Source organism: Oreochromis aureus, linkage group 13, assembly GCF_013358895.1.
Source record: "Oreochromis aureus strain Israel breed Guangdong linkage group 13, ZZ_aureus, whole genome shotgun sequence".
In the NCBI taxonomy this organism is placed as follows: Eukaryota; Metazoa; Chordata; class Actinopteri; order Cichliformes; family Cichlidae; genus Oreochromis; species Oreochromis aureus.
Window position 1 is genome coordinate 21,670,610 of NC_052954.1, and position 25,974 is coordinate 21,696,583.

Consider the following 25,974-nt stretch of genomic DNA (forward strand, 5'->3'; position numbering starts at 1 on the left):
TGATTGTCAATAAGGCTCATTAGCAGAAAAAATGGAGAATGTGAAAAGAGATTAAATGACTTGAGACAGGGTCCCCCTCATGTTTCATTACAGAGGATTTATCAGAGCCTTTATTTCATCAATTGAACCAAAAAAAAAGGAAAAAAGGAAAGAATATCACTCACTTCTTCCCTCCGAAAAAAGCAGCAAGCAGTTAAATTTATATTTACAAAAATTTGGACATTTCAGATATTGTAACAGACTCGACAAATGCTAATGAAGCCCTTCCGCACCTTACATAAACCTCTTTCCTCCTGCTCTGAGCGCCTCTCATCTTAAGAACAGTGGCGGATGTTTCCCTCCATCTTAGGGAGGAACGGCCAACAAAGCAGCGTGTAAGGGCCTTTCCCTGAAGAGTCCTTGTCACGCCGCGCCAAACCTCTGTGATTATCGTTGTTTTTGCAGAGAGTGTCCATGCCTGCCAATACCGCTGTTCCATAAATGAATTTGGCCCCTCGTCAACGAATTACCTAACACGCAGAACTGTGTATGTGTCACATCCAATTCCAACTCACCGGCTTTGGTGGTGTGTGTCAGCTGGAGGACTTAATCATCAATCGTCAATCATAATAAGCGAAGCACATTGATAGGGATTCTTTTTTCCCGCAAATACAAAGTTAAATAAAAGTGTAAAGGGAGAAGTTAAAGCTGACCTTGTTAAATTGGGACCGCAATTTATATTCCTAATTTAGTGTATGGATTAATTAGTCTTGGCAAGTGTGTGTATATCAGTTTTCATGTGGCACAGCTTAGAGTTATATCTACTTGATCAAATCATTGCTCGCTTTCATAGGAAAGTCTGGAATGATATCTATCAGTCTTATCTTGATGTTTTTACTCAGAACAGGCTTCGCATATTTTTTCGTGGCATACTTTTAATTAATACTTAATTGGACAATTTTTAAAAAGGAATTTTTCAGCATTAGTCGCTAATCAATACACCCCATCTTACATCATACAAATTTAATCACTGTGACCTGTTATAAGGCCTTAACGCAGCCACACATGCGTCCACGTGTTACATGCAAACTGGCAACGCAGTTTTTTTTCACAAGTCGAGGAATCTGGCTCATATTTTCCCTCTCGCTGATCCAATGCACTCCTCTCCCTCGTCATATAGATCGGAGTCTGCAGGGGCCAGAGGCGCTGACAGAGCCCAGATGCTCCCAGTCTGTCTGGGGGACTGGGGAGACTGGTGCCATGGGGTCCTGGAGCCTCTGAAGTGCCGCCCCCTCCGTCAACATGACCAAGGCTAGACCTGCACTTTCTCCAGGCTGAGACACTCTCCTTACCACTCTGACAGCCACCCGGCACAGTCACAGATTGATACATAGAGGGATACACGCTCACAGGCCCCCGCTCTCACGTAATGTATGGCCGTTCATCAGCCGTTCCTAATTAGAGACCCCCAGACTGACGCTCGAGTTCACGAGGTTACGATGACATGCTGATACAAGGTTACAAACGCGCGTGCACTCGCATGCTGATACCGCTCAGGGTTTCTTTTACGTTCTCATTTAATCCGGCTCCATCTCATCACCACTGTTTTAAACTTGCTCGTGTTGAGAGGAGTCTCTTTGTTCTAAAGAAACGAGAAAAAAAAAGAAAAATAGACGGCGCACCATACGAATCCTCTGTCCCCTCGCTTTCTCTCTCAAAACACAAAGATCATTACAAGAGCATCAAAGTATGCCATGTTTGAAACGATATTTCTCTTTGTAGTCGTGGCATAGCATGGAGTGTGTTGGTATTAGATGCTGCTGTGGCAGCTGTCGTGGCTGGCTGTGTGGTGCCTCGGTGTCAGGGCCTCTGAGGCCAGGCTGTCCCGGCAGACAGACAGAGGGGGAGGAAACCTGATAGTGCAGCCAAGCCCCAGTCTAATGTCTGTCTATCCAGCTATCTATCCCTGCGTCTATCTCTCTGACTCACTGTTGGACATTGCCTATCTGCATGCCGGATACTCCTTCTGTGTTCCCAGGAACGGAGCACGGCTTGCAGCTGAGTTACAAGTTCCAAAAAGTCTTACTTTTATTCATTTTAAACATACAAACTTCTCTGGAAGGATAAAAGCAGCTGTTTACCGATCACCGAAGCAGCTGTGGAATTAACTAGTCCCCACTAAGCTTGCGCCTCATACCAAGGGGCGCAGGTTGCGATAACATTAGAATTATGAGCCGACATGTATGAAGAGAAGGAGATGGAAGCACAGAGTGTGTTTGTATTTGATGTGGGGGCAGAAAATTGTTCTATAATGAGGAGGGGTGCCAGGATATGAGATGGGAAGTAGGGAGTTGGAGACAGGATATAAGTTATGAGAGGGAAACTAATGTTAGGAAATGCAGAGGCTGTTGTTGTTGTGGTGCTATAAGCCAAAATGTACCTTACCACTATTGGCCATGATTAATACAGCCCGGCCAGGTCAAAACCCCGCGCTACCGCTACGGATGCCACCAACCATATCCTCGCTCTTTCTGGGGCTCAAATGAGTGTGTGTCGTATGTGAGGGAGAGAGTGTGTGTGAGGGGGTTAATAAATGTTGAATCAAACGCCGCACGAGACACTCACACTCCTTAAGGGTTGCCCATTAGCGGTGTGTGGGTGCATGGGGAGTTTATCAGTGTCTGGGTGATTTATGAAGTCAGACTCAATATCATCCACTTCACCCACACACATATGGACATACACATGTGCGCACACCAACATGCAAGGCCACATGCTCACGCACACATGCACTTATATAGTCTTTCTCTATGAAATGGAGGCAGATATTAGGCCAAAATTAAAGGTTTCACAGAGATTAACAGTGCGGATGATGAGATCGTCTCAGCGTCTTTTAATCTAATTCCTTTTTATCTCTGAGCCAGCGTGATATGGAAGCGGTATGCAAGGTGAAAGCACAACAACAAAACAATACAGACGTAATAATAACAACACTGTTACTGATAAATGCTAAAATATCTCAAGAGTGTGAAAATGGACAAAATAAAAGGTGGGAATTATTTTTAGGAGACTCCTTAGGTACCTCCGCAAATTACACGGCCAATTACTGGCAGCATGTCAGAAGCTTTGATGCTGGACTTGTTTTTTAACATCAACCACAGCACTCTACAGACATCAGTATCTCTGGTTGCTAAATTCATAGCATTCCATAGAATTTACTTAGCCACAAGCAAAAAAAGGAGGGTGCTTACAGTGCACTTCAGAGTGCGCCTGGCTTAAATGGGACCCCTTGTGGCTGTGTCACAGCTCCCTTCGTTAGGGGGCTGACTGTAGCCTGTAGTCACCACAGGCATCATTAGCCCTCTGTGAAACCACAGACTGAGTCTCATTCTTCATCTGCCTGTCTGCTGCCTCAACATTTACGCTGCGATGGTGCTCCAATGGCAGAGTAAGTGAGTCCAGCAGCACGGCAAGACAGCCACACGGAGCTGATCGGATAAGAAATTCAAAAATGCAGCAAAGTTCAAATGTATTCAGTGAGAGGGCCACTTGAATTGGTTCTGCAAAGGTTAGAGCCGAGGTTATTTTTGGAGGGTGGATTATTAGGCTACCTGGGCTGAACAGAAGAGGAATAACTATGGGCAAGTAAGGGTCACTCTGGAGTTTCACCAGACAGTGAGGAGAATCACGAATTTAAGGGAAAAAGGATAAACTGTCACTGTTACAAATATCACTGTGAGAAAACGCCGAAAATAAAACTAAAGGGCAAATTCAATTAAAGTAACAGATTTTTCTAAATGCACCTCCGCTGCTGCTGCCCTCTCCATATGGTGTTTTTTTTAAGAAGGAAAAAAGATATCCCAAAGGGGTGAAATAGTGTTGTGGTGAAATTTTTATTTTTTAAAAAAAAGCATATAAACATTTAAATTACAGTTTAAACGCTCAGGATGAATTCAAGGTTGAAATGTTGATTTCTGTTTCCCGTTCTGTACTGCCCTCTAATGGAAAACACCCCTCAGAAATAAAAAAGAAGGAGCTGTGACATACAGAGCAGCAGCAAGGAGAGAGACGTACAGCATAATTAATCATGAGCTGAACTGAGTGAATGCTACATGAAATCACTTTTTAAATTAAACGCAATTAAAATGATGAAAAGCCGGGATTTTGTCAGTTTGAGACGGATTTATTTAAACATGTCTAACGCAACAAAAGTACAGTATAGAATGCACAGGACACCTCTCCACTCGAGGTGGATTATAAGGCGAGAGCAAACAATGAGATCTAAATGAAGACAAAACAAATGCCTCACTACAAAGCTTTGTAGCCGTAAAATTCAGAGCCTTTATCACTGGATGTTGAACAAAGCATTCACTTGGCAGGAAATTAAAAAACCAACGAGAGGTACAAAGACTAATTCTGCTTAGGAAAAAAAATAACAACAACAACAATGCAAGAGACATATTTTTAAGGGAATAATAATTCTTTAGAAAAACCATTCCAAGCACTATCTGGCAAACGCAACGGAGACCCACGGGAGCATATGTTTGTAATTCCTACTGTTCTCTGTTTAAGTTATTTTTGTACATTCTAATTCTGCAACAACTCTGTATCACATTAACTATGCAGCATCTCTATTCTTAGATTTAAAAAAAAAAAAGGATTATAAACTGAATATTTACAAGTTACTCCAGTTGTTCCACGGTGTGTGCCAAGCAAGGAAAACTTTATGGCCCTGTTTTGTGTTCTGAAAAGAAAAGAAAGAAAAAAAGAGACAAGAATAATAAAAAAAAAACCTGGCCTTGTGAGTGTGTATATATATGTGTGTGCGTGTGTGTGTACTGACTGAAGGACAGTTGGGCTCTGTCATGCTTTAGCCTTCCCCTCCCTGCCTCTCATGGGTGAGCAGCCATTGTTTGAGATGGTTGCCCTTGCCGCTCATGTACGGCCCACTCTGTCCACTGCTAGAAATGACTCGGTGACAAGGAATGAGGAGAGGAACCTGGCACAGACAGAGAGAGAGACGGGGATTTAATAAACATGTGCAATTTTACAAATATTAGAAAACATTTCCACATGGACCAAGGCCCACTTTTAAAATGTGTTTTTTTAAAAATAAAAAGTAACTACTTTATTTTTACATTTGGTCAGAATTATGGGGAAAAAAGCACATTTTCACTAAACTTCAGAAATTTAAATACCTAAAAGCTATGATGTGGAGGAACAAAAAGTAATATTTGAGTAAGACAGGAACACGGATTAGACCGCTGGAAAAAAATCAAATACTTATTCTCAGGTTGACATTTATTGTCACAGCACCACAATAGTTGCAAGTGCTGATAGTAGATATGTATTATGTATGAAAGAATCTCTGATTTAGCACATAAACGATGTGACTTAAAAGTAACCAACGTGCAGAAAATATGAACCGCTTTTTTTTGTAGCACTTTTTATATTCATGCACTGCATGAAAACAAAGTGCCACACCAGAAGTGTCTGGTTTGATCCTGCACAAATCCACATTCAGGGTGATGGCTCAGTCTTTGGGTATAAATGTTTTTTACTCTTTAATAGTGAAAAGCAAAGAAGCAATCAAAAATTAATGGGCAAAAACACCAGCAGGATGAATATTCAATCGAGAGGGTGTCAACATTAAGATCTGATAACCCTGTGATCATTAAAAAGAGGAAGTCGGTGGAGCGTTTACTCTTGTTGCAGACGACTGCCAGGGGGGTCCCGAGTTCTTTGTAAACTAAATGGCTGGAGAAAGATTAAACAAGCAAGCCTAAAACACTTCGATCATTGTGAATTCAGAACAAGAAGAGTGGCAATGGTTGGGAATGAATCACAGCAATTATTTCTTTTAAAATATTCTTAATGTTGCCCTCATTTTGTTCTCGTTATACTAACCAGAAAGGCAACGCAACTGCCGCTGCATTGTGACTGTATTTCTCCAATGTAACCGTGTTAGGCTGACGTGACGGTTGCACCTCCAGCCTTTTTTATGAAAGTTGAACATGCACCGTGTTTCTGTTCAAATCCATCATTAAACCCACTCCCATATCAACAGCAATAAAACTTTCCGAGCCCCAGATTAACCTTGCAGACAGAGAAATACTGCTCGAGTATTCAGATCAATACTGTTCCCCGGGTTTGGAGGGAGAGCAGGGTACCCTCAAGGCCTTCGGATCTGCCTCTTCACTTGGGGGGGAAAAGAGCACTACACCAGGCTTATCAATACTCAAATCCTGGTGAAGAAGAAGTGCCACAGAGAGGCGAGGATCGATTGAGCACACTGAGCTTTTCACAGCTGAAGCCCGAGTGGAGCAGTGCTACTGACAAGTAATTGACACTGACAATCTGACTCTGGATCTGAATCAGGAGCTGATGGCTCAGGCTCCCAGCCTCCTGGACGAGAGGAAAGAAATGTCTGTAAAACATACTGATGCTAAACCGGAGAGGTATTATACAGCCATCTAGCAGCAATGCCACTGGCTAATGCAATGTATAAAGTATACAGAGAATCCAGAGGACGCTATTAAAAACGCAAAAATGCATTTTTTATAGTTTATCTACATTTTATTCTGTGTTATAAATTCAGCGCTCTTATTATAAATGACTTTTTGTCCCCCCCCCCCTCAACATTAATTACAACATGCATCAGAGGGGAGACCCAGCACTAAGACGAGGATGCACACAAGCACATATGAGGGAGAACATCTCACTGGCTGCACTGCTGCTGTACAAGAAGTGCTCTCTGCCTCACAGAGCACACCGGTGGTGCCCACAGCACTACATGGGCAGAGTTAAACAGGCTTTGATCAAAGGGTTTGATCAAAAGAAGACACACCACTTGCCCTCTAGCCCTCCATTTTGTACACAGTGGATTCATGGGCAAAATGATGCGGGCCAGGTTTCTTACAAGAAGCGGAGATTTGCAGCGAACATCTACAGTAAAGACTTGAGAGAACAGGAACAAAAGGTGTGGGCTTAAAATCGTGCTGTAGGTAGACTTTCCCTCCTCAGCTGTGCTCAGAGGGAGGTGTTTATTTCGCCATCGCACGTACTCGAACACGCCTACAGTTTAGATTACATATCATGCATCAGGGAAAACTTTTTAAAATGCATTTTACTGGAAAACTCCAGTCGTGCACACAAGTTAGGAAACTAGGAGAGACAATGCCTCACCAGGAAATGACCTCAAATGTGATCTTTGCCTGTTTTATATATTCTGTCATTTTTTTCATGCATTTGTAAAAAATGAATTACTACCCATCAAATATTATAGTTCACAGCAAACTACTTTCACTTATTAATACAGCATATAAACTAATAATGATTTAAAATTACTTTTCTGTTAAAGGGCAAATTCACCGAAAAACTAATCATAACACTTTAATCTTACATGTGTTAAATATTGAAGTCGCCAATAAAGTTTTTAAAATATATATATATATATGTGTATATATATTTATATATATATATATATATATACAAACAGTTACTTTACCTGTCTGACTAAATAAAGTAAGCAAGACAGAAGCCTGTCAATCAATGTCAACCATACTCACCGGATTCTTCCTCATAGCCCCTCCCACCGCCCGCACCGCTCTGGGGTTTCCCGCCATCTCGGCGAGGCGTTTGTATGAAACCGTCTTTCCGAACGTCACATCTCTCAGAAGTACCTGCAGCACACGGCTGGTGAATGAATCTTTGCCAGAAAGCAAGAGGACGGAAAACGGAAGAGTGACAGAAAGACGGGAAAGGAGAAGGGGGGAAGAGAGAGTTCCTCATTTAATCAATCAAACTCATACAGCCAGCCGAGAGGCTGATAACATGAAGGAACTTTAAACATGTGTTATATTTTTTTAAACTATCTGCTGTTTTTAATTAAAAAGCCAACGTTTGACTCATTAATACATTTTCACCTACTGGTGAACACTATAATGTCCATCCTGGCTCCATATAATTCCATCTTTTTTCTTCTTTCCATCTTTACACTGCTCATTATACAACTAAACACAGAGAAGTCCCTCAATTTGACCTTAGAACTAGTATTAACATGCTACAGAAGCTGACGTGAGAAAATTATTCCTATGGCAGAAAAATCTAGGTTATGCTTTGAAAGGTCACAGCTAAAATTAAAAAAGTTCGCTCCTTCATTTAAAAGGATTAAGAGAGGCCAAAAAGACTGCAAATCTGCTCCAGATTTTTAATAATAATAATTTGAATGTTGCACACCATTTGTGGCAGCGGGATGACTTTGAGGTTAATCAGACCAATTTGTCCTTTTAATTGCTTTCTATTCAGAGTAGATTCATTATATCATCTTCACTTAAATGGCAGAATTCTTCAAATCATCCACAGCTTAACCGACCACATTAACGGCTTTGATTTCATTAGCACTTTAGCAGTAGCATTATCTTTTCTTTTTTTTTTCTGGATTACCAGGCGGTGACTGAGAGGCATGTTTGTCTAGCTCTGATTGCTGAAGAAAAGTATTTGAGGCATCTCAAAAACCTTAAGACGCTGATGCACCGAGGTTGTGCAGAAAGCACAAAACACTCTTTTTCTGCACTGAGAACAAGATGAGGAACAATGGTCTCGTTATCAAGAGGGGGTGAATTTCTTCTAGTATATACATGTACTCAGTCATGAAAATTCAATTAGTGATCTCCCATTCTCTCTCATTTATATGGTCTAAGAGAGCACATGACAAGTGATCTATGTGAAATCCTTCTAAATTGGCATTGTGTGAAAACATGTCACACCCCTGTCTCTCTTCTACAGAGTGAACATCCTTTGCTCCCCAGGCTCCCTCGCTACCTTATAGTCACTCTCTGCTACACAAAGCCACGCGAACAAGGCAATTTGCCTAAACTGGGGGGAATAAGTGTAAAACCTAAAGGGGATACATTTGATTGATGCACACCCATGTGAGTTCTTTGTCTTGAACAAGGCCCGTAGGTACTGTTTAATAATTTTTCAGGTAATAATCACACTGTCAACGAGATGACGGGCTCTTACGCAGACAGACTTAATGTTATGAGGAGATGAGATACACCCCTGAAATTCCTTTCATGCATTACTCTCCCTCATAAAGCTCGGATTTGGCCACATGATGTGTGTGATACATAGCGATATCGCTTTTGTCACCGGCGGGGTAGATGACAACTTGCCCACACTACGGCTACAACAAATCCACAGTGATGCAAACGTTATTGACAAACAACCAAAGTCACACCGGCAGACGCCGCCGAGAACTTTTGCCTACAAACAGACCGAGCAACAAGCTATGGCGCTGTGTACACCTTTGACTAATCCCGAGCAGCTGTTTCTCCTGGAAGCTTTCACATCTCCTACAGTTCTGGACAAAAAGTGTCTGTGCTTTTATCTGCAGGGCACAAAGGTTAAAGAACTTTGCCCTCATCAGTGGCTGTGACAGAGACTTCAGGCAGGTCACTCGAGGGGACCAGCAATGACTTGGGAGAGCAGTCCCCTAGCCCCATACTTCATAAAGAGCCTAATACGGTGTGTCTGGGGTCAGGACCCTCTTTAGATCGAGGAGCACTGGTGTCAATTGTTTAAATAAAAGTTGAGAGGAACCACTTACATGTTTACAGACATCCCCATAATTATGTCACAGGTCATTACCTGCCATGAGGCCAGGTGACAGGGCCACTGAGGCTGCGATGGATTTACCCGGAGTAAAATCGAACGGGTTCGGCAGTTATGATGGTATTGACATATATGATTGATTTGCTCATAATTCTGTGTATGGGAGCAATTTGAAAGCCAAAAAAAGGAAAACAATAAACTGAAATCCATCAGCCCTGCTAATGATAGATTTGGAGAGATGACTTCCAGCTGACAGTCACCTCGTACATGGTGGTGAGAATAAAAAGACAATAGTGGAAATGCAGCTACCTCATTATCCTTTGTGTCTAATGGGAGGGAAGACTTTGACTCCCAGTCAAAGTGTCTCTTGAGTCTTGAGGGATCCATACTTTTGAAGGCTGACGGGGTGCTGATGATTCTCTGATTATTCGATATTCTGAAAACGTTCATTTCCCTAATTCCTCTCCACATCACAGGGGCGAGTCCTGGTGAGTGTCTCATCTCGCCCTGCGCTGTGCACAGGGGGAGGTTCAGGCTCCTGCAGGAACACAGTCATTTGGGCTTTGAAGAGCGCCCTTCCCCCCCTTTGCACGGCCCCCTCCCCGCACATTCCCCGCGCCGCTTACCGAGACTAAGATCCTCTCGTCTGTTACATATGGATGTATAATTAATGAGATAAGAATATGCATCGTTTTAAGAACCCACGTTGGTGTCTGTGTTTTTCTGAGGCAGCCAGCGCACATACACAGGCGCAAACACAAGCTAACTGAGCATAACGCACGCGAGCACTCGCCATTCCCTTACCCCCGCCGACCAAACTTGCGTGTGATGTTGTGCATGACAATCAGTCGAGACGGTATAGAAAACTGCACCTTGCATCTCCTTTCATGTCACCTCTGTTTCTCAGGTATATAGTGACAGCTAATATGAAAAGTGGCTTGTTTTGTCAGAAATGTGTAAATAAACATGGCAACACTTCAAGTGAAGGTCACAACTCAATATTACATGACAAGTGCTGCGAGAGCGCTGTTGCGTTCAGGTTCTCCCACAAGATAACTGAGCAAACAAAAGTTGGTTGTCACAGATTGTAATGACCTGATTAAACTTGTATCTTTTTTTTTTTCCCAGGCAGGCAGAGGCTGCACGACTAGATCGAGGAGGAATTTTTACAGCAATAAGGCAAAAAGAAAAATCCTTAATATTTGTGAATCAACAAGCAAGAAAAAAAAAAAACTTCCATTCCCCCCCCTCAAAAGACAAATACTCTTGATGCTCACATTTAACATTTTTATACTGGCATGGCCTATGGTTCTGACTACTGAGAGCAATCCAAGCCTAAACCCTGTATTTACGGAGCCCCAAAACAACAGGCGAGGGAGAGAGGTGGAACACAGCACAATCACCTATTCAGATCAGGTACTAATGAAGAATTCCATCTATCCTGAAATTTAATTAAAACCCCAAAGACTTCAGATGAGATGCGATTTGAAAGAGCCTGGGGCTGGTACACAAGCACTTGGTGGCGAAGGGAATCACACTGAAAGTTGATATCGTAATTGGTCCTGATGTATTTCTGCATTGCCTTTGCGGGAGCGTGGGACTCATAGCTGTATACAGGGTCTCGATGGAGTACCTGCTCATTGAAAATGCCATCACTCAAGCACTGCAGATCTGCATGAAATTAGAGAGCAACTAAGGCCTGATTGCAGGGGAAGAGAGGCACAATTGTTAAATGCATATATTAAAGTCATTTTTTTTTCCTGTGTAGGTGTGCTTCTGTGTCTAAATGAGAGCTTCTGAAAATCTTTCAGTTAAAATGCGATGAGCATCTCAGTGTGACAAAGGAATAGCCCGCAATTGTTTTGAAAACAAATTTCTGTTTACGATCTCAAAAATGAGTCGTCGGGCTACGATATTGTTATTTCCTCGAAAGGAAACCGCGGCGGGCAATCAAATATTCATTTTGTTTGTTTTTGTTTTCTTGTTTTCCTCTGCATCTTCAGTCGTTCGCCTCGCCAAAGCTACCGGTTCACAGGACACTAATTGTCCGTTTTTTTGGGGTGCTTTCATTTCACTCACCCTAGGTGACTGGTCAAGCCAACAATAAGCTCATTCAAACTTTACCACCATTCACATGTTCTCATTAAAAAAAAAAAAAAAAAAAAGCTTCCTGTCTGAAAATGTCAAGAGTGGAATTCGATCAGTTTCAAAGAATGTGCCAAGAATCATGGAAAAGCTTGCCAAGACTAACACGCGTGGTAAGAGCTGCCACAGATTACTGAACCAAGTTACAGCTCTGTGTTCTGTTCTCTCTCCTTTCACTCACCCACTCACTCACTTTTCCTCTGCTCTCGCTCTCTTCCTCGCACACTCGCTCTCTCTCTCTCGCTCTCTCTCTCAGCCATAAAATACTTCATTATAACACACTGAGCCAGTGAGTGTAAGTGATGTAACTGACAATTAAGAGTGAAAGCCTGATCCCAGTCATGGCTCTGCAAATATTTATCCATGACAGACCTCCTTGCAGGGCGGGGTGGTGAAAGGCAGGGAGCGGGAGACTCCCAGTGGTCTGCGGCTCACTGAAGTACGCCTGGAGCCATTCAACGCAGCGCTGCAACTCAGGGCTCGTTTCTGCCAGGCTATCGTTGACCACACAGCTCAGGGGGGCCCCGCTGCTCCTGTGAGGGATATAAGGCAGGATGGGGAGGTGAGGTGGGGATCAGAGGAGCAATCATAATACCCAATTCTTGCTTGAACAGTGCTAAATATGTCACAAGAGTGTAATAACATGCCACGAGTGACAAAGATGCAAGATGACATAATTTGCTGAGTGGAACTGAAGTTGTAAATTAAGACGCGTTTAAAATCTGAACTTGTACATTTTTGCATGTCGCTCGGCTTTGACGAATACCAGAGCTGTGGAAGATAGAATAAACCTCAGGAAGACAGAAAGGCAGAAATCCAGAATTTTCTCAAGAGTAGATAAATATATATTTTAAGAAGGCATAACAGAGTACGAAAGAAAAAAAAAAGACAAAAAAACAACCGTCAGGTCATAAGAAACAGCTAACAGTTCGTTTCAAACAACTTTAAGGGAGAAAAAATGGTTTCTTAAAACAGAAAAGTAGCAGAAAAAAGTTAAGAGCACAGCATTAACAACAGTTTCAACTCTGCTTGGGTCTAGTTTATAGTTCATGACAAGAATAAATGGATTTTTTTGGCCTGAGCGATGTTGGCCAGAAAAGCGCCGCACTTGGACATGCATCTTAGCTTGAGTAGATGCTTGGAGGAATTTGCCGACGGTTGAGTTGGCATCACTTAACAGCTGAATTTCTCTCTGCTGCTGACCACCCCCCAGGTCAATGCAAGCAGACTGACCCATATTTGACACTTAAAGACCCTACTGGGAAGGTCCTCTCTTAGCATGTGCATTACTCCAAAGTGGACCTCAAGCTGTGTTGTGGATCTAAAGCAGGCCCGCCAATTCCATTAACTGGTGTACAGGACTTATAAATAAATAATACCACCATTTAAGTGCCCCTTTTTTCAAAATTGGCTTGTCCTGTACGGTATTAATAATAGACATTTACTTTGTTAAACACACAGACCGTCTCTCTCCTGCACGCCGTAACAGCGCGGCCCTAAAGTGTTTTTACACTTGTGCAGGTCACAGTTTGAGCTGCGTTTTATATTGGACACGTGAAGCTGAGGTTTACTGGAGTGTTATGACTGAGCAGGTCAGTTTTCAGAGAAACCACTCTGCTTGCTAGTTTGTGGCTGTGTGATGAAAATCTCCCGGGTGCCGTTTAACAGTGGGTGTAAATACAGTAAAAGGTGTAAATACTCTCATTTCTAAATAAACCACACAGCAGTTTATAGTTGAGTGGTGAAAACTTGGAAACCCACCAGCGGGTTCTGTGCTGAGACCCGCTCAAACAATGGCCATGGCTCATGGCAATCTCTGTCGGCATGGGTGAGTGCCCAGCCAGCCCCTACTTGTCATTGTCTCTCCTTTCTATCCCCTCCCTCCCCTCCCTCCCCCAGCTCTCCCTCCTCATTTCCCCCTCTCTATTGCTCTATCCTCCCACTCCAGCTCTTTTGGCTCCCCACCACCTACACCCCGACACACACACACACACACCCACCATCCCCCAACTTCTCTTTCTCTCAGCAAGGATCTTCAGGCCACTGTTCCCTCTCTACACACCCTCAACCCCCCCACAACACGCATCCTCACACCACCACCACCACCTCCTCTACCCCTCCACACCCTCTCTTTCTCTCCGAGAGGATGTTCCAGCCGCTGCACACTGACAGCTCGGGGATATTGTGTGTGGAAATGTTCCTGTTGGACCCGCAGGCCCTTACAATCTACCGGACAAAGGCTAGTGCACCTTTGCTTAAGGCTTGGCACCTTTGACCTTGTGCTTACACTTCAGACTTGTCACTGTGGCTAATTTTCCTCTCCTCCCAGCTTACGGATGCGCCCGTTTTTAAAAGGTGTTTGACTGATACAACATTGACAGTAGTAAAAGTTAATGCAATGCAGTACATGTTATGGCTGGCAAACAACAAGGAAATAAATAAATAAAAGGGGGGGAACAACATCAGTTGAGCTGAAGTCTGTCACCTCTAGGTGCAATGGGGGATTGTTTTTAAAAGAGCATGTGGGCAGTGGAGATGTAGCACTTGTGCTTGCAACATTTCCAGCCGCTTCAGTGAATCAGAAATCAGGCAGCATCATGTGATCTTTATGGAGTCCAGACTGGCACATTAGAAGCTGTGCCCTTCAAATGAGAGATTAGAGATGTCTAATAAATGTCGGACTAATTACAACAAAACTCTCCAAGGGGAAACAATCTTTATATTGTACTAAAGTAACTGCCAACGCTCTATGAAAACCAAGAATTATAATTAGCAGTGATTATAAAGAGTATTTTAATAAACGTGTGTAGCGAGTGTGTTGACGTTAGAACAAACAATTCAAATTGGGTTAAAGAAGAATTGTTATTTTATTATCTTTTGACTACATAAATCATATTTTTTTCCATGTCCTTCAGCCATTTACTATTTCATCACAGGTAAAGAAATCAGAAACTAATTCCAAACTAGCCGAGGATCTGCTGCACTAAAAAGAATATTTCCCTTGATAGAAGATTGCGATTTGAGAAATTTTCTAATATTGTGCTCCTGTCACAATCAATTTCCAATTACCATAAATCATTGTTGCGTAAAGTGGGACTCATTTGGAGTTCTACCCGTTTTCCAACTCTAATATAAAGAATGAATTGAGCATTTATACAATGTTGGAGGCTATTTTGTTCATCCTGGAAGAAACAATCAAAGGAGACAAAGGAAAAAAAAAAAAGAAAAGAATAGCTGACATTAAATTAGTCTTTTTCTGTATCTCTAGTTGCACAAGACTTCAGTAAGACTTTTTCTATCAGCTGCAGACGTAAGAATGAAACAGGTTAACCACAGAATCTAATTGAAAGGAATCTGGCGAAGGGTGTAATGGTATATTGCACTAAAAGGGGAAAAACTCAGAACTCATGCCTCCATCCTGTGAAGCGTGATGGCGCTCATCCTGACTCGATCGGCTGTCACTTTTGACACAGCCTGCCAGAGTTCTCCTTCACCGATCATGGGTAACATGGCGGGTCAGAGGATGAAATAGAAAAGGCCAAGAGCAGTCCAATATTTTCCTCAGCCTTATAGCTGCAGATACTTAACTCAGAGACGTCAAAGACTCAAGAGAGCATGAAAAAAGCCTAAAATGACTGTCTAAAAAGGGAAAAAAATACAGCATGTCTCTATGAATGTCAAGATCCTGATGGTCTCTGAGCCAAAGGCTGTGATACAATTGTAAGCCACTTGCTCAATGCAGCTCGTTCAACCATCGGAAGATCATTCAGATGCCTATCTAGGCAGTGCAGCACTAAACTCGAGAGCTTTTGGAGTGGGAAGCTGTTAGGAATGCTTCCTACTCTGTTCTGGGGTGCACGTTTTGTGCTCCGCTGTTTCAAAATAAAAACAACTGGGCCGGATAAACTGCTCTCTAGATATCCCGCAACTCTTATTAGTGAATGTCCGCCAAAGAGGCTGCAACACTCAATCCAATACATAAAGGTGGTGGTAAAATACTGCAGAGTAGGCAACAAAGCACACAACAATTAGGTCTTCTCCCAACTGGCTAGCCACAGGAGTCAGTGAAGGCATGTATTACCAGAGCCTTAACTCTTACTCCATTATGTAGTGTATCCACACCCCGACGCCGCAATGTTTATCTACAACAGACTACTGAGCAGTTTCAAATAGCGTTTTTAGCCTCTATTCTCAAGTGCCACAGTAAGAGACTCCAATTACCCGAATGGTAAGGAGCCAGTGAGGGAGGCATAAAGTACATTAGGGATCCCCTGTAACTGCAGGGACCTTTTAGAGCCTCAACTGAAGAGGGCCGGGAGACTGGGGGGACAGTGACCCTGCATGGATAGCCTCTGTCAAAATTTGACCACGTCAAGCACAAAGGCATTATGGGAATCCAGTGTCACCAAGTCCTAATTACTGTCTGTGTTCAGAGCAAATTACTGCCTTGTTCCTCTGATTAGCGAGGAGGCTAATCTTCACCTGTGTACGCCAGCACTGCTGAGGGCCCTTGAGTGTTAGCGCTTCGTCTTCTGTAATTTATTTTTAAATCAGTGCCCGCTCCCAAGAGTTTTGAGTGTTTTGTTGTGAACCGCTTACCATGATCCCCACCACCGCCCCCTCACCCCTAAATCCTTGACTAAATCCTTGTTTGGTGCCGCAGGAAGATAAGCAAGAACAACACTTGGGCATAATTGACTCGTACTCCTCTCCAAGATGTCAGAGCGGAATCATCTCTCTGCATATTGCCTTAGTATGTCACACACTGTACACTTCTGCATGTTGCAGATATAGAATCCAATCAAGTTCTAAAACAAACTAGCGCAACCCTTATGCTGGAAAAAGTTCCCGGTCGACAGCAGGGAAAGGGGAGGGAAACAAAAAAACTGCAGGAGCTGCTTTTAGCTGCATCTCCACAGTGAGCAGCAACTCTCATTCAACTCAAAACCTCACCCTGGAGGCTCCGCTTTAGAAACCACAACATTTGCAGATTTTCATCTGAGTGAATGTCAGTGTCTCGTCTGTGTGGGGCGGTTTACAGGTAGTGTGTTACACAGGTGTTGGTTTACACAGGAAATGGCACATGCAGCCTGATTGGGACGGTCCCGGGAGACGGAGGCATAAACATAGAGCACAGATGGGTCCAAGGGCCAGTGGGAGCAGCACCTTAATGAATACGCAGCTGAGTACTACACTTCACAACATGCAAAACAATATTCTAAGGCCGCAGCAAAAAATAGAACAAAAATCATCAGAATATCATTACACAATGAATTATTCATACCGTTTCTAAAGGGACTCCGTCAAAAAGTCTCTCCCTTGCTTTATTGATGATTTCATTCAATATCTCAGCAGTTCATGGTTTGTATGACAAAGCATTTTAGTTACAAATGTAAGCAGTTTATTTAGCACACAGCAGTGTCTACATATATATATATGTATGTATATATCTACATATCAAGCAAAATTATAATTTAAATGAACAAAATCGTACGTTAGATGAAATAAACAATAGATGGAGAAGCGGAGAGAAAAATTACAGTGGAATAAAAAAAGTTGTTATATTTCCCGGTGTGTGAGCACATCATGTAAACAGGCCCCTCAAAAAAGGAACACATTTGCCATACTGCTATTCAGCGTGAACCAGGACATTGATTCACAACACTACATGAGTGTGAGAAGAAAAAAACCCCAAAAACGATAAATGCATCACCTCAGATATTTCACACTAGCGTTGGTAGTGTAAAAGCTGTTGTGACAGCTTGGGTATTAGGGATAGATAGATGGAAAATGTCTGGCTGCTTATGAATGCCAATGTGAGTGGGGTGACAGGTTTGACACAAAAACACTCCACCTCAGAACAATTAGGCTGTTCTCAGGCCCCATCCAGTGTTGTCAGTGATAATGGAAAGCTGTGAGGATAACTGGTGATAAATAGACTTTAACACCCTCCTCCTTAAGAGCAATGCAGTCCTGCAGTCCTCTCATATGCTTAACTAATCATGACCATGGCCAGCAAATTCATACAAAAGACTAATTACTGTTGTACTTCACTTCAGTCTCAAAGGCCTCTTATATAAGGACTTGGGGGTTCTCTTGCCTCTTTTCTCCTCTTGATGGGTATTTTTTTACAAGTAGGCCTCATGCTAGACAAAAGCGTTTAAAAATTGGTGATTGCTTTCATCCGCTTTAATTACATTCAGAAATGGCATTTCTGCCACATAATACACCCCTATTGTTTCAGAATTATCTGGCTTGGGGAGTAAAATCTACAATATTTGACGATGCTCCCGAGCTAAATCGCCTCTTGAAATTGAAATATGCAGCCGAAATACAAAATAAAAAGCCAGCCTTTGCTGCTGATATACTGGAAGCTCCTTGGCTTTCTCCAGAATGCTATTATTATGCATATCCAGGTAGAAAGTTAATTAACCCAAAGCTTAAGCTAATTATGGTAGCAGAATGCTATCAACCAAACGCTTTCAGTCAGACAGCTGTCCAGAATTTCATTTGCTAATCATTTGTCTTTTGCCGGAGCATATGGTACATTTCCCCGCTATCACAGCAACAACAAACAGATGAAAATCATTAACTAAAAACAATGTGCAATGTGAAAAATCAGACACAGATTTATAAGGCTTTGTGTCAGAGGAAAAAAAGGGGAGGTGGGGGGGATTTATGGCCTGGGAAGTATAATGATAATTTTTGGTTTTAGCCACTTAGGATTTTAGGCAGATCACGTGACCCGAGTGTGCTGGGAATTCAGATGCACAAATATATTGTTTATATCTATATGCAAATGAGACAGAAGTGTTTATCCGTGTAAAATTAATTACAATTTTCTATAGGAGCATATGAGAAAAGATCTTGTTCCTAACAATTTTTAGCTTCTAGCACATTTTGTGCATGTTTTTACCAACACAATATTTTTTGTTGTTAAAAGTAGAAATCCCTCAGCTCTGAATTAAATCAATTATTTTCCAAAAAATGTTTCATGCATTATTTCTGTTTTTTTTTTCTTTTTTCATAAAAACACATCACACTGGCTGTTAAAGGGTGATTGATATCAGCATTGCCTTGCAACATTATCAGGCAATAAAGGCTACTCAGGTTCTAATGCAACATGTCATACACAGGCTCCTGTAGTACATTTCTATTGAGGACCTCACAAGCTAAATTGCTTTTTTCCTGCTCCCCCACATCTCAGCCAGCTTGACAGACAAATTGATCAAAGCATTGTAAAATAATATGCTCACAAAATGTCTCGGGGCAGGAGTCCAGCCCTTTTTTTTCATTTTTCACCCTAATAAAAAAGTGCTCTATGATTTCCTCTGTATTATGTGTCTGTGCTCTGTGTGAAAGAGGCAAGAAGCATCATATTTCAGATAATAGTAATCTCCTGTAAACAAAATGCGTATCATTTTTCTGTGAACGCTGAGGCCATGCTAAAAACTAAAGGGGGGGAAAACTGGTTAACAGGGAGGCTGGTGCGTAGGGCCCCAACAGGGGTTGTTGAGATGTAATGAATTTGTTCATCTGATGGTGCCTTCAGGGCTGTCGTTAGACTGGCAGAGGAGGTTGATTTCAGGAAATGTTCCTAAGATCAGTTAGGAAGCAAAAGGGGCTTGAGACGTTTCTATTAGAAAGAGCTGACGGTCATGGTGTGTAAGCAATACTTCAAGGGCGTTTATGTAGCTATAATGGCATTTATCAATAACTATCTATCAATGCCACAAATGCTTCTGTTGCTGGCCCAGCTGTTCAACGCCAAGCAATAGTGAAGTCTGAGAAACGCAGGAGGCAAACGCGGCCGTGTAAGCCTTCAAAGCTCTGGCTCGCTGGCAAATATCTGCTATAGGTCTGAGTTTATGCTATGCATGGACATTATCTATTTCCCATATCTAAAACATGCTCTTAGAGATCATTTATCACAGTGACTTCCTAAGCCTGTACCACAACACATCCGAAGCTGGAAAGAGCCTTGTTTAGTATGTCATAAATAAATCAATAGAAATGGCTGATCTGAACTATTACTGCTACAGGCGGGCTTTGGTGAGATCTACATGTAAAGCCGGTTGCAAAGATAAGCCTGTATTTTGTCACTTTATCTCGCCTCCCTTAATGCCTGTTTACATTGCGTTACTACATATATCTAAGGTGGCTCTAGTTTCCCCGTCCTGTGACAATAACAATATATTCAACCGGTTGAGATAAAATCTAAACATTTTTACTAGTAATTTTTTTTTTTGGGTGGGGGTGGTGGGAAGCTCACACCTTTGCAAACATACAGAGATGTGATCAGAGCTTCACTTATGACCGACATAGCAAATGATATTAAAGTGAGAAATGATCTAGTGATGCGAATCATTAAATTCATTTGCATATTCCTACTGAACCTGAACACACAAATTAAACCCTGTTCACAAAGAGACGGAGAAAGGTGCTTGTGCATGGTTACAGGACATCTTCCATAATCAAAATTCCATATTATTAATTTTCTCACTTCAACTCATTAACAACAAGTGGAATGTTTTTTACTGCTTCATGAATTTGAGGAAATAGCAGACAGTCGAGAAGGAAACACATGTTGAGGTATAATATACAAGGTCATTAATGGGTTTCCATAAATTAGAATTTGAACATACATTTTCAAAAGGATAACTTCCTATCCGGGTGCATTTGGAAATCGTTTAATTTCCCCGACCATTCAAGTTTATCAAATGCGAATCTGCGATACATGGATATTTAATTTCAATCTAATCAAAACTAATCTGAGCTGTAGGATGTGGACCTGTAAAAATAAGGAAGAGGCACTTATTAATGCTGACTTTAATCAGTTTCAATCGCTTCAGTAAGACTGTCTACGTTCCTGACACTTTTGAGGGATGGGCAGGCCGAGAAATGCAATCACATATTACATTTCTGGGTGTCAGTCGACACTCAGAACTACTGCATACAACTTGAAGGAAACATAAATAAACAGGAGAGAACAGTCCATGCTCCCCGTGGCCTTTGCTGACCCTACAGACATCAGTTCTAATCAACTCCCTTGTGGGTAATAAACAAGTTATTTTTCTGAAATTTCAAATATACTGCAGGAAGAATCACAACCACATGCCATCAGAAATCTAATTTCAAGCCCAACTGTATTCTAGTGCCCCTCATATTTCTAGTGCCTGCTCATATTTGCCCAACTTTCTCCAGGATATTTCTTGTGGGATCTACAAAAATGCCCTGCTTCCAATGAGGAATGGTGGCACTCCATCACAGGAGTGGATTCTGTCTGCCTGTAAATTTCACACCTTTGTTTATCACGTCACCAGCCCGGCTGTTGTACAGTACCTTTCAGCAGGTGCGACATCCATTAGGATCTGGATGGTGTGCACACCATTCTCACATCCACTGACTTGGATCGTCCCCAGGGGGCTCAGCAATGAGATGGTCTTCTGAGTGCACTGGCTTTCCCCCTGCTTCTTCATCTTGCTGCCCTGCTGAGGAAGTACAAATTACACTACGTTCATTGACATATTCATGTGGCAACTTTCACAATTTCCCACACATATTTGCATTGAATGATCTATTGAAAACCTAGCGGGCCACCAACGGAAGATGACTTACATATTTGAACACCTTGCCTCCAAACAATGTCATGATGTGACTTGATCCCCACATTACTATCCAATATTTCTTCTGTGTATGGAAAAGAATACGCCTATCTAACCAATAAATCGCCCATTTTTTCCCCTCTTTCTGTTCTATATATCACATAAATGAGAAAAACAATGCAGTCTGTTCCCTTGTCTGGTGGGGGATTCCCAAGATAGCTCGACATTATTTTCAATCCGTCATTTTTGGTTGATGGCCGGGATGTTTTTCTAGCATTAAATTTGTTCCTTAGGGTGCAACTCCGATGGGATTCTGGTTTCCAGCCCTTAACAACAGCAAAAACGTGCAGCTTTTCTGACGACTGAGATGGATACTGGCAATAACCAGACAGCAGTTCCTTTTTTATTTTTACTTTGAGGGAAGGAGAGATGATTGACTATGTTATATGTGAGTTTTTGAGAGATGGGGGTTATAATAAATAAAGGTCACATTGATTGTAAGTTTCAAACAAGTAACCTTTCCTTCCCGAAACGATGATCTGAAAAGTTTAAAGTGCACAAATGCAATATCTCCATTTTTACTTTCAATATTACACATACCACGTGTTTTTAAATGGTTAACTCACACGTGTGTGTACATTAATGGGAGCTGTGCATCGCTTTGACTAGACTTTATTTTCACTATGAATTATTATTTCTTGCATTTAATTACAAAACAGCAAATAAAAATGACACGTGACAATTAAAGTTTCAAAACAGACATAAAGAAGGAATGATATTTAAAAAGCAATGACAAAAAAAAAATTTAATCACTGACTAATTGTTTTAATTTTTGCAGGTCTAGTATATTAACAGATGTAAAACTCTTCCTCTGCTAAACTGACTTTTATAGCATTTTTAGGTCCTTAATCAAATTTTCAATGCTCACCACATGAAATCTTGTGCACTAGGTATTTAACGAAGCAACAAAACAAACTACAGATGAAACAATTAACCACAACTGGTAACTACTTCAATAATTAATCCTTTTATTTCATTTTTTTGAACTAAAAATAAAGGTATTCAGCAATCCAGCTTCTCAAATTAAGAGCATTTTCTTCTTTCCTTTGTCTTCCTTGCTCGTAAACTAAATTTTGGGGAGCTGTGGAGTGGAGAAAATGACACCTTGAGCTTCAGAAAATTACAGACTGTTTAATAAAACAATAATCACAAGCTGTAGCCCTTAAACAAAGCAAAAAATAAACAAAAACACTTCACTGCTCATTGCACACTCTACGTTTAATTTAAGAATGGATATCTTTTATTTTTAGATTACTCCCGTATCCACCCCCCCATCCGCACTTCACACACGCATACTACCACCACCACCACCACATCTGTCATGGTATGTGATCACAAATGCGTCTGCTTCAACTTTCTTGTTTCTACTCTTGCAGCTCTCACTGTATTCATCAGGGGTTTGCCTGAACTGACAATAAAGGCGAGAAATTTTCTGAGCCAAACAATGGTACAGTGCACTTTGGATAAGCGCTGCACACACTCCGTGCCATTTAGCAAGATGGTAATAGACTCATAGATAGAATAATGGACTTTGGCAATAATGGCCTTGGCTAATAGTCTGCGCTGATTAAAAATAATGCTATCATGTTTGTTCTGTGCCGTTTTCGGTGCAGTAGAGTAGTCTAAGTGAGTGCCTGGGTGTTTACCCAGCTCTTCACGGTGAGGAACAACAAACAATAAGCAGATTGTGTTGTTAAAAAGAAAGAAAGAAAAAAAATCACTGGCGGCATCCTCATGCTCGTCAATCATTTGACTCGTTTCTCATTAGACTAGTTCCTGGTCAAACCTGCGTGATTAATTGAGTAGAAAGCGCCCCGTGACTGCGCAGGTGTAAAAATGCAACATGTGTCCTTAATGTGCTGTTTCAGATGACGGCTCCTTGGGTGAGTATCTCTTTTAACGTAAAAAATATACATATTATAATAATGAAATAAACAAACGAGAGTTCGTGTCTGAAAGGCGTATTAGCAAAAGCTAGCCCTCGTTAGCCTAAGCATACGCGTACTTTCTGCTTTGTGTATGTTGTTAGCTTGTGTTAGAGAAAGTTTAACGCTTACAAATAAAACCTTGTACATCCAAACGGTGTCTCTGCGATGCCCACTCCTCTTCCCCCCTGTGCAAAACACATGTAAAAGCAGAACTCTTCCTGTTTCTCAAGGCAGCGTGGTCTAGCCGGCCAATCACGAGAGGCAAAAGTCCGCTCTCGCTCTGTAATTGGTTCATAGAAAGTCTCCGCTCCTCCCCTCTGCCAGGGACAGACATGAGAAGAAGGCTTTTCTAATAGGTCTCAAGTTGGGATTTGGGGTCCTTCAGGGGGTCCCCGGTACGCCGAAGACTAGTAATGGTAGTGATTTAGATATTTGATTTGCTTGATATTTTTACAGCAGGAAAAAATATGATAATGCATATTTTGAGCATTAATTTCAAACACTGTTATCTTTCCACTTATTGCTGAGACATTTATCCAATTCTGCATCTCCTGTGACAGCTTCTCAGTGAGGTCTTTAGGGTCTCAAGCGTAATGTTTGTGGATAAAAAAACACCTATGTGACTGCAGCAACCAATAACACCTTATGTATTACCAACTAATAAAGTCAGTATTATGAACAACACATGGGGCAGCACTCAATCCTTTTATTAGAGTTTTTATGCCGTTTAAAGGAGAGGGGGGGTTGCCTTATGTTGCCTGGAGCAGTCATAGATTAAGTGGAAGCATATATTTCAGTCATTATGACCAAGTGTGTGGCATCAGTCACGCATTTTTCTTTTCTTTTTTTCTTTTTTTTCTGTCTGTTGTCCTTTGCAGCTTTATTTTTTGTTTCTGTGATGCCTTCAGCTCTCTGCATGCCTCCGTTTGGAATGTGTAGGCCGGCATGGGCCTGTGGCCCACACCCCATCTCAGCAGTGAGGGTGGGAGCGGGGGAGAAAACGCCACCCCTGCAGAGACCATTTTGAAATCTGTGAGGATTTCCGTGCCATCTGGACCCGCTGCCAGTCTGCCCCAGATAGTAAGGGTTGGCAACGGTACCCGACGGTGCAATATGGCTCTCTCTTTAATGAACTACTAACTGTCCCCCGTTTTAATTGATGTGACATTTGAGCCATTTATCTCTGACATTTCAATGAAGGATGATTCTCAGCCTTGCCATTTACTTTTTTGTGCTATTTTCTAAGAGTCATTTGCATTTTTCTGCTCTAAACCTGCTTTTTGTCTCTCATTAGCTAATTAGAGAGCAACATGCACGATTAATAAAAATGAACATAACCTAGTTTGATATAGGCTTGATGAGGGATAATCAGAAAATCAGTGTTTTCTTAATATTCATCAAAAATGATGTGAGGGGCTACCTGTGGTAAAAGGTGACTTCGATAAAGCCTTGTAACCTTTAACCACATACCAACATGTAGCCTACAGTGTGGGACAACTTATGTTCGCAGCATGGGGAGAATCAAGCTCAATTAATCAGCATATGATTGCAGTAAGCAGCCCCCTCTGCTGGATCTTCTGAGCCATACTGTTTGAAATCATTTTAATGCTGCATTCAGTGGCCAGACAATTATCATATGTGGCAGCCACTAAAGCCGTTCCGTGTTTGCTTTATTGCATTTACTAAAAATGAGAGAAATGTGCAATTTTAAATTTATTTTAAGACAGATTTTATTATTTATTTAATTTTTTTGTAATGCAATTTTTGTTGTGTGCTAATGTTAATTACCACCGGCTCATCAAGGCTGCTTTACACATTTTACAATCATATACATTTACTATGAGGTGTGCAAAAATTCTAATGTTAAAAAACAGGAAGCATATTTGCCATTATGTGTTGAAATAAACAACCTAAAGTGCGTGTGAGTGACATAACAACTCGGTATACTAAAGGCTCCAGGCTCAATTGTTTTCCATAATGACACATATTTTCAATCTTTTAAAGATATCCTTTAAAAACACGGCTCCACTGATGACGACTGTTCCTTTGATTGTGAGCGGCATCATTGCCAAGGTGTGGTGCCCTGTCTGTGTTGGCAGCCGGGCTGATATCTTTTGTTTGGGACTCAAAGAGCTCCTTTTCCTGTTCAGTTTCCCTCACTATTTTTGTTTGTGTGAGGTGTTGACGGACTTATACGTTGCACAGCTTCCTTTTAGTGTAAAGCACCAGATGTTTGCGAGAATAACAGCCCTAACCTTTTTTTGTAATAGTGACAGCGATTGTTTATTAGCAGTTTTGTCCATCCGGTAATGTATGATTGTCATAGCTCAGTCATATACTGGCAGTCTGTGTCTTGCTCTCTTTTCCTGTGTTTGCAGCCTCGCTCGCATGTTGGCGTGGGAGGAGTTGAAGTCATTTATGATATCAGATATTCTTTAGGAGAACAGGAAAGTCCTGACAGACTGAACAACCGCCATCGTCTCACACAGTGGTGTGTGTGAGTATGCATTTTAATCAGGAAAAATGGCTCTGTGGGCCTCACATTGCACATTGAGGAGGTCTTGTGTGTACCAAGCGTACAGTAGATGTGTCTATTCCTCTAAATCAAACCACGAAGCAGACGTGGAAAAAAAAAAGAAGCA

At 41.7% G+C, this 25,974-nt stretch overlaps 1 protein-coding gene across 4 annotated transcripts; it reads right to left on the reverse strand.

Moving 5' to 3' along the window:
- Positions 1-4,822: 4,822 nt before the first annotated feature.
- On the reverse strand, positions 4,823-23,600 carry mgmt (O-6-methylguanine-DNA methyltransferase). 4 transcript variants are annotated; one of them, XM_031742240.2, is made up of 5 exons: positions 23,462-23,600; positions 21,082-21,230; positions 12,112-12,272; positions 7,548-7,687; positions 4,823-4,978 (listed from the first exon to the last, which is right to left on the reverse strand). In XM_031742240.2, the coding sequence occupies exons 1-5, from the start codon at positions 23,477-23,479 to the stop codon at positions 4,850-4,852; spliced, it is 597 nt and encodes a 198-aa protein (XP_031598100.1). In that variant the 5' UTR covers positions 23,480-23,600; the 3' UTR covers positions 4,823-4,849. The 4 variants fall into 4 exon arrangements, with proteins under 4 accessions (XP_031598100.1, XP_031598101.1, XP_031598102.1 ...); XM_031742241.2 differs by having other exon boundaries at positions 21,082-21,227; positions 23,462-23,573; XM_031742242.2 differs by having other exon boundaries at positions 23,471-23,562.
- Between the last annotated feature and the right edge of the window lie 2,374 nt (positions 23,601-25,974).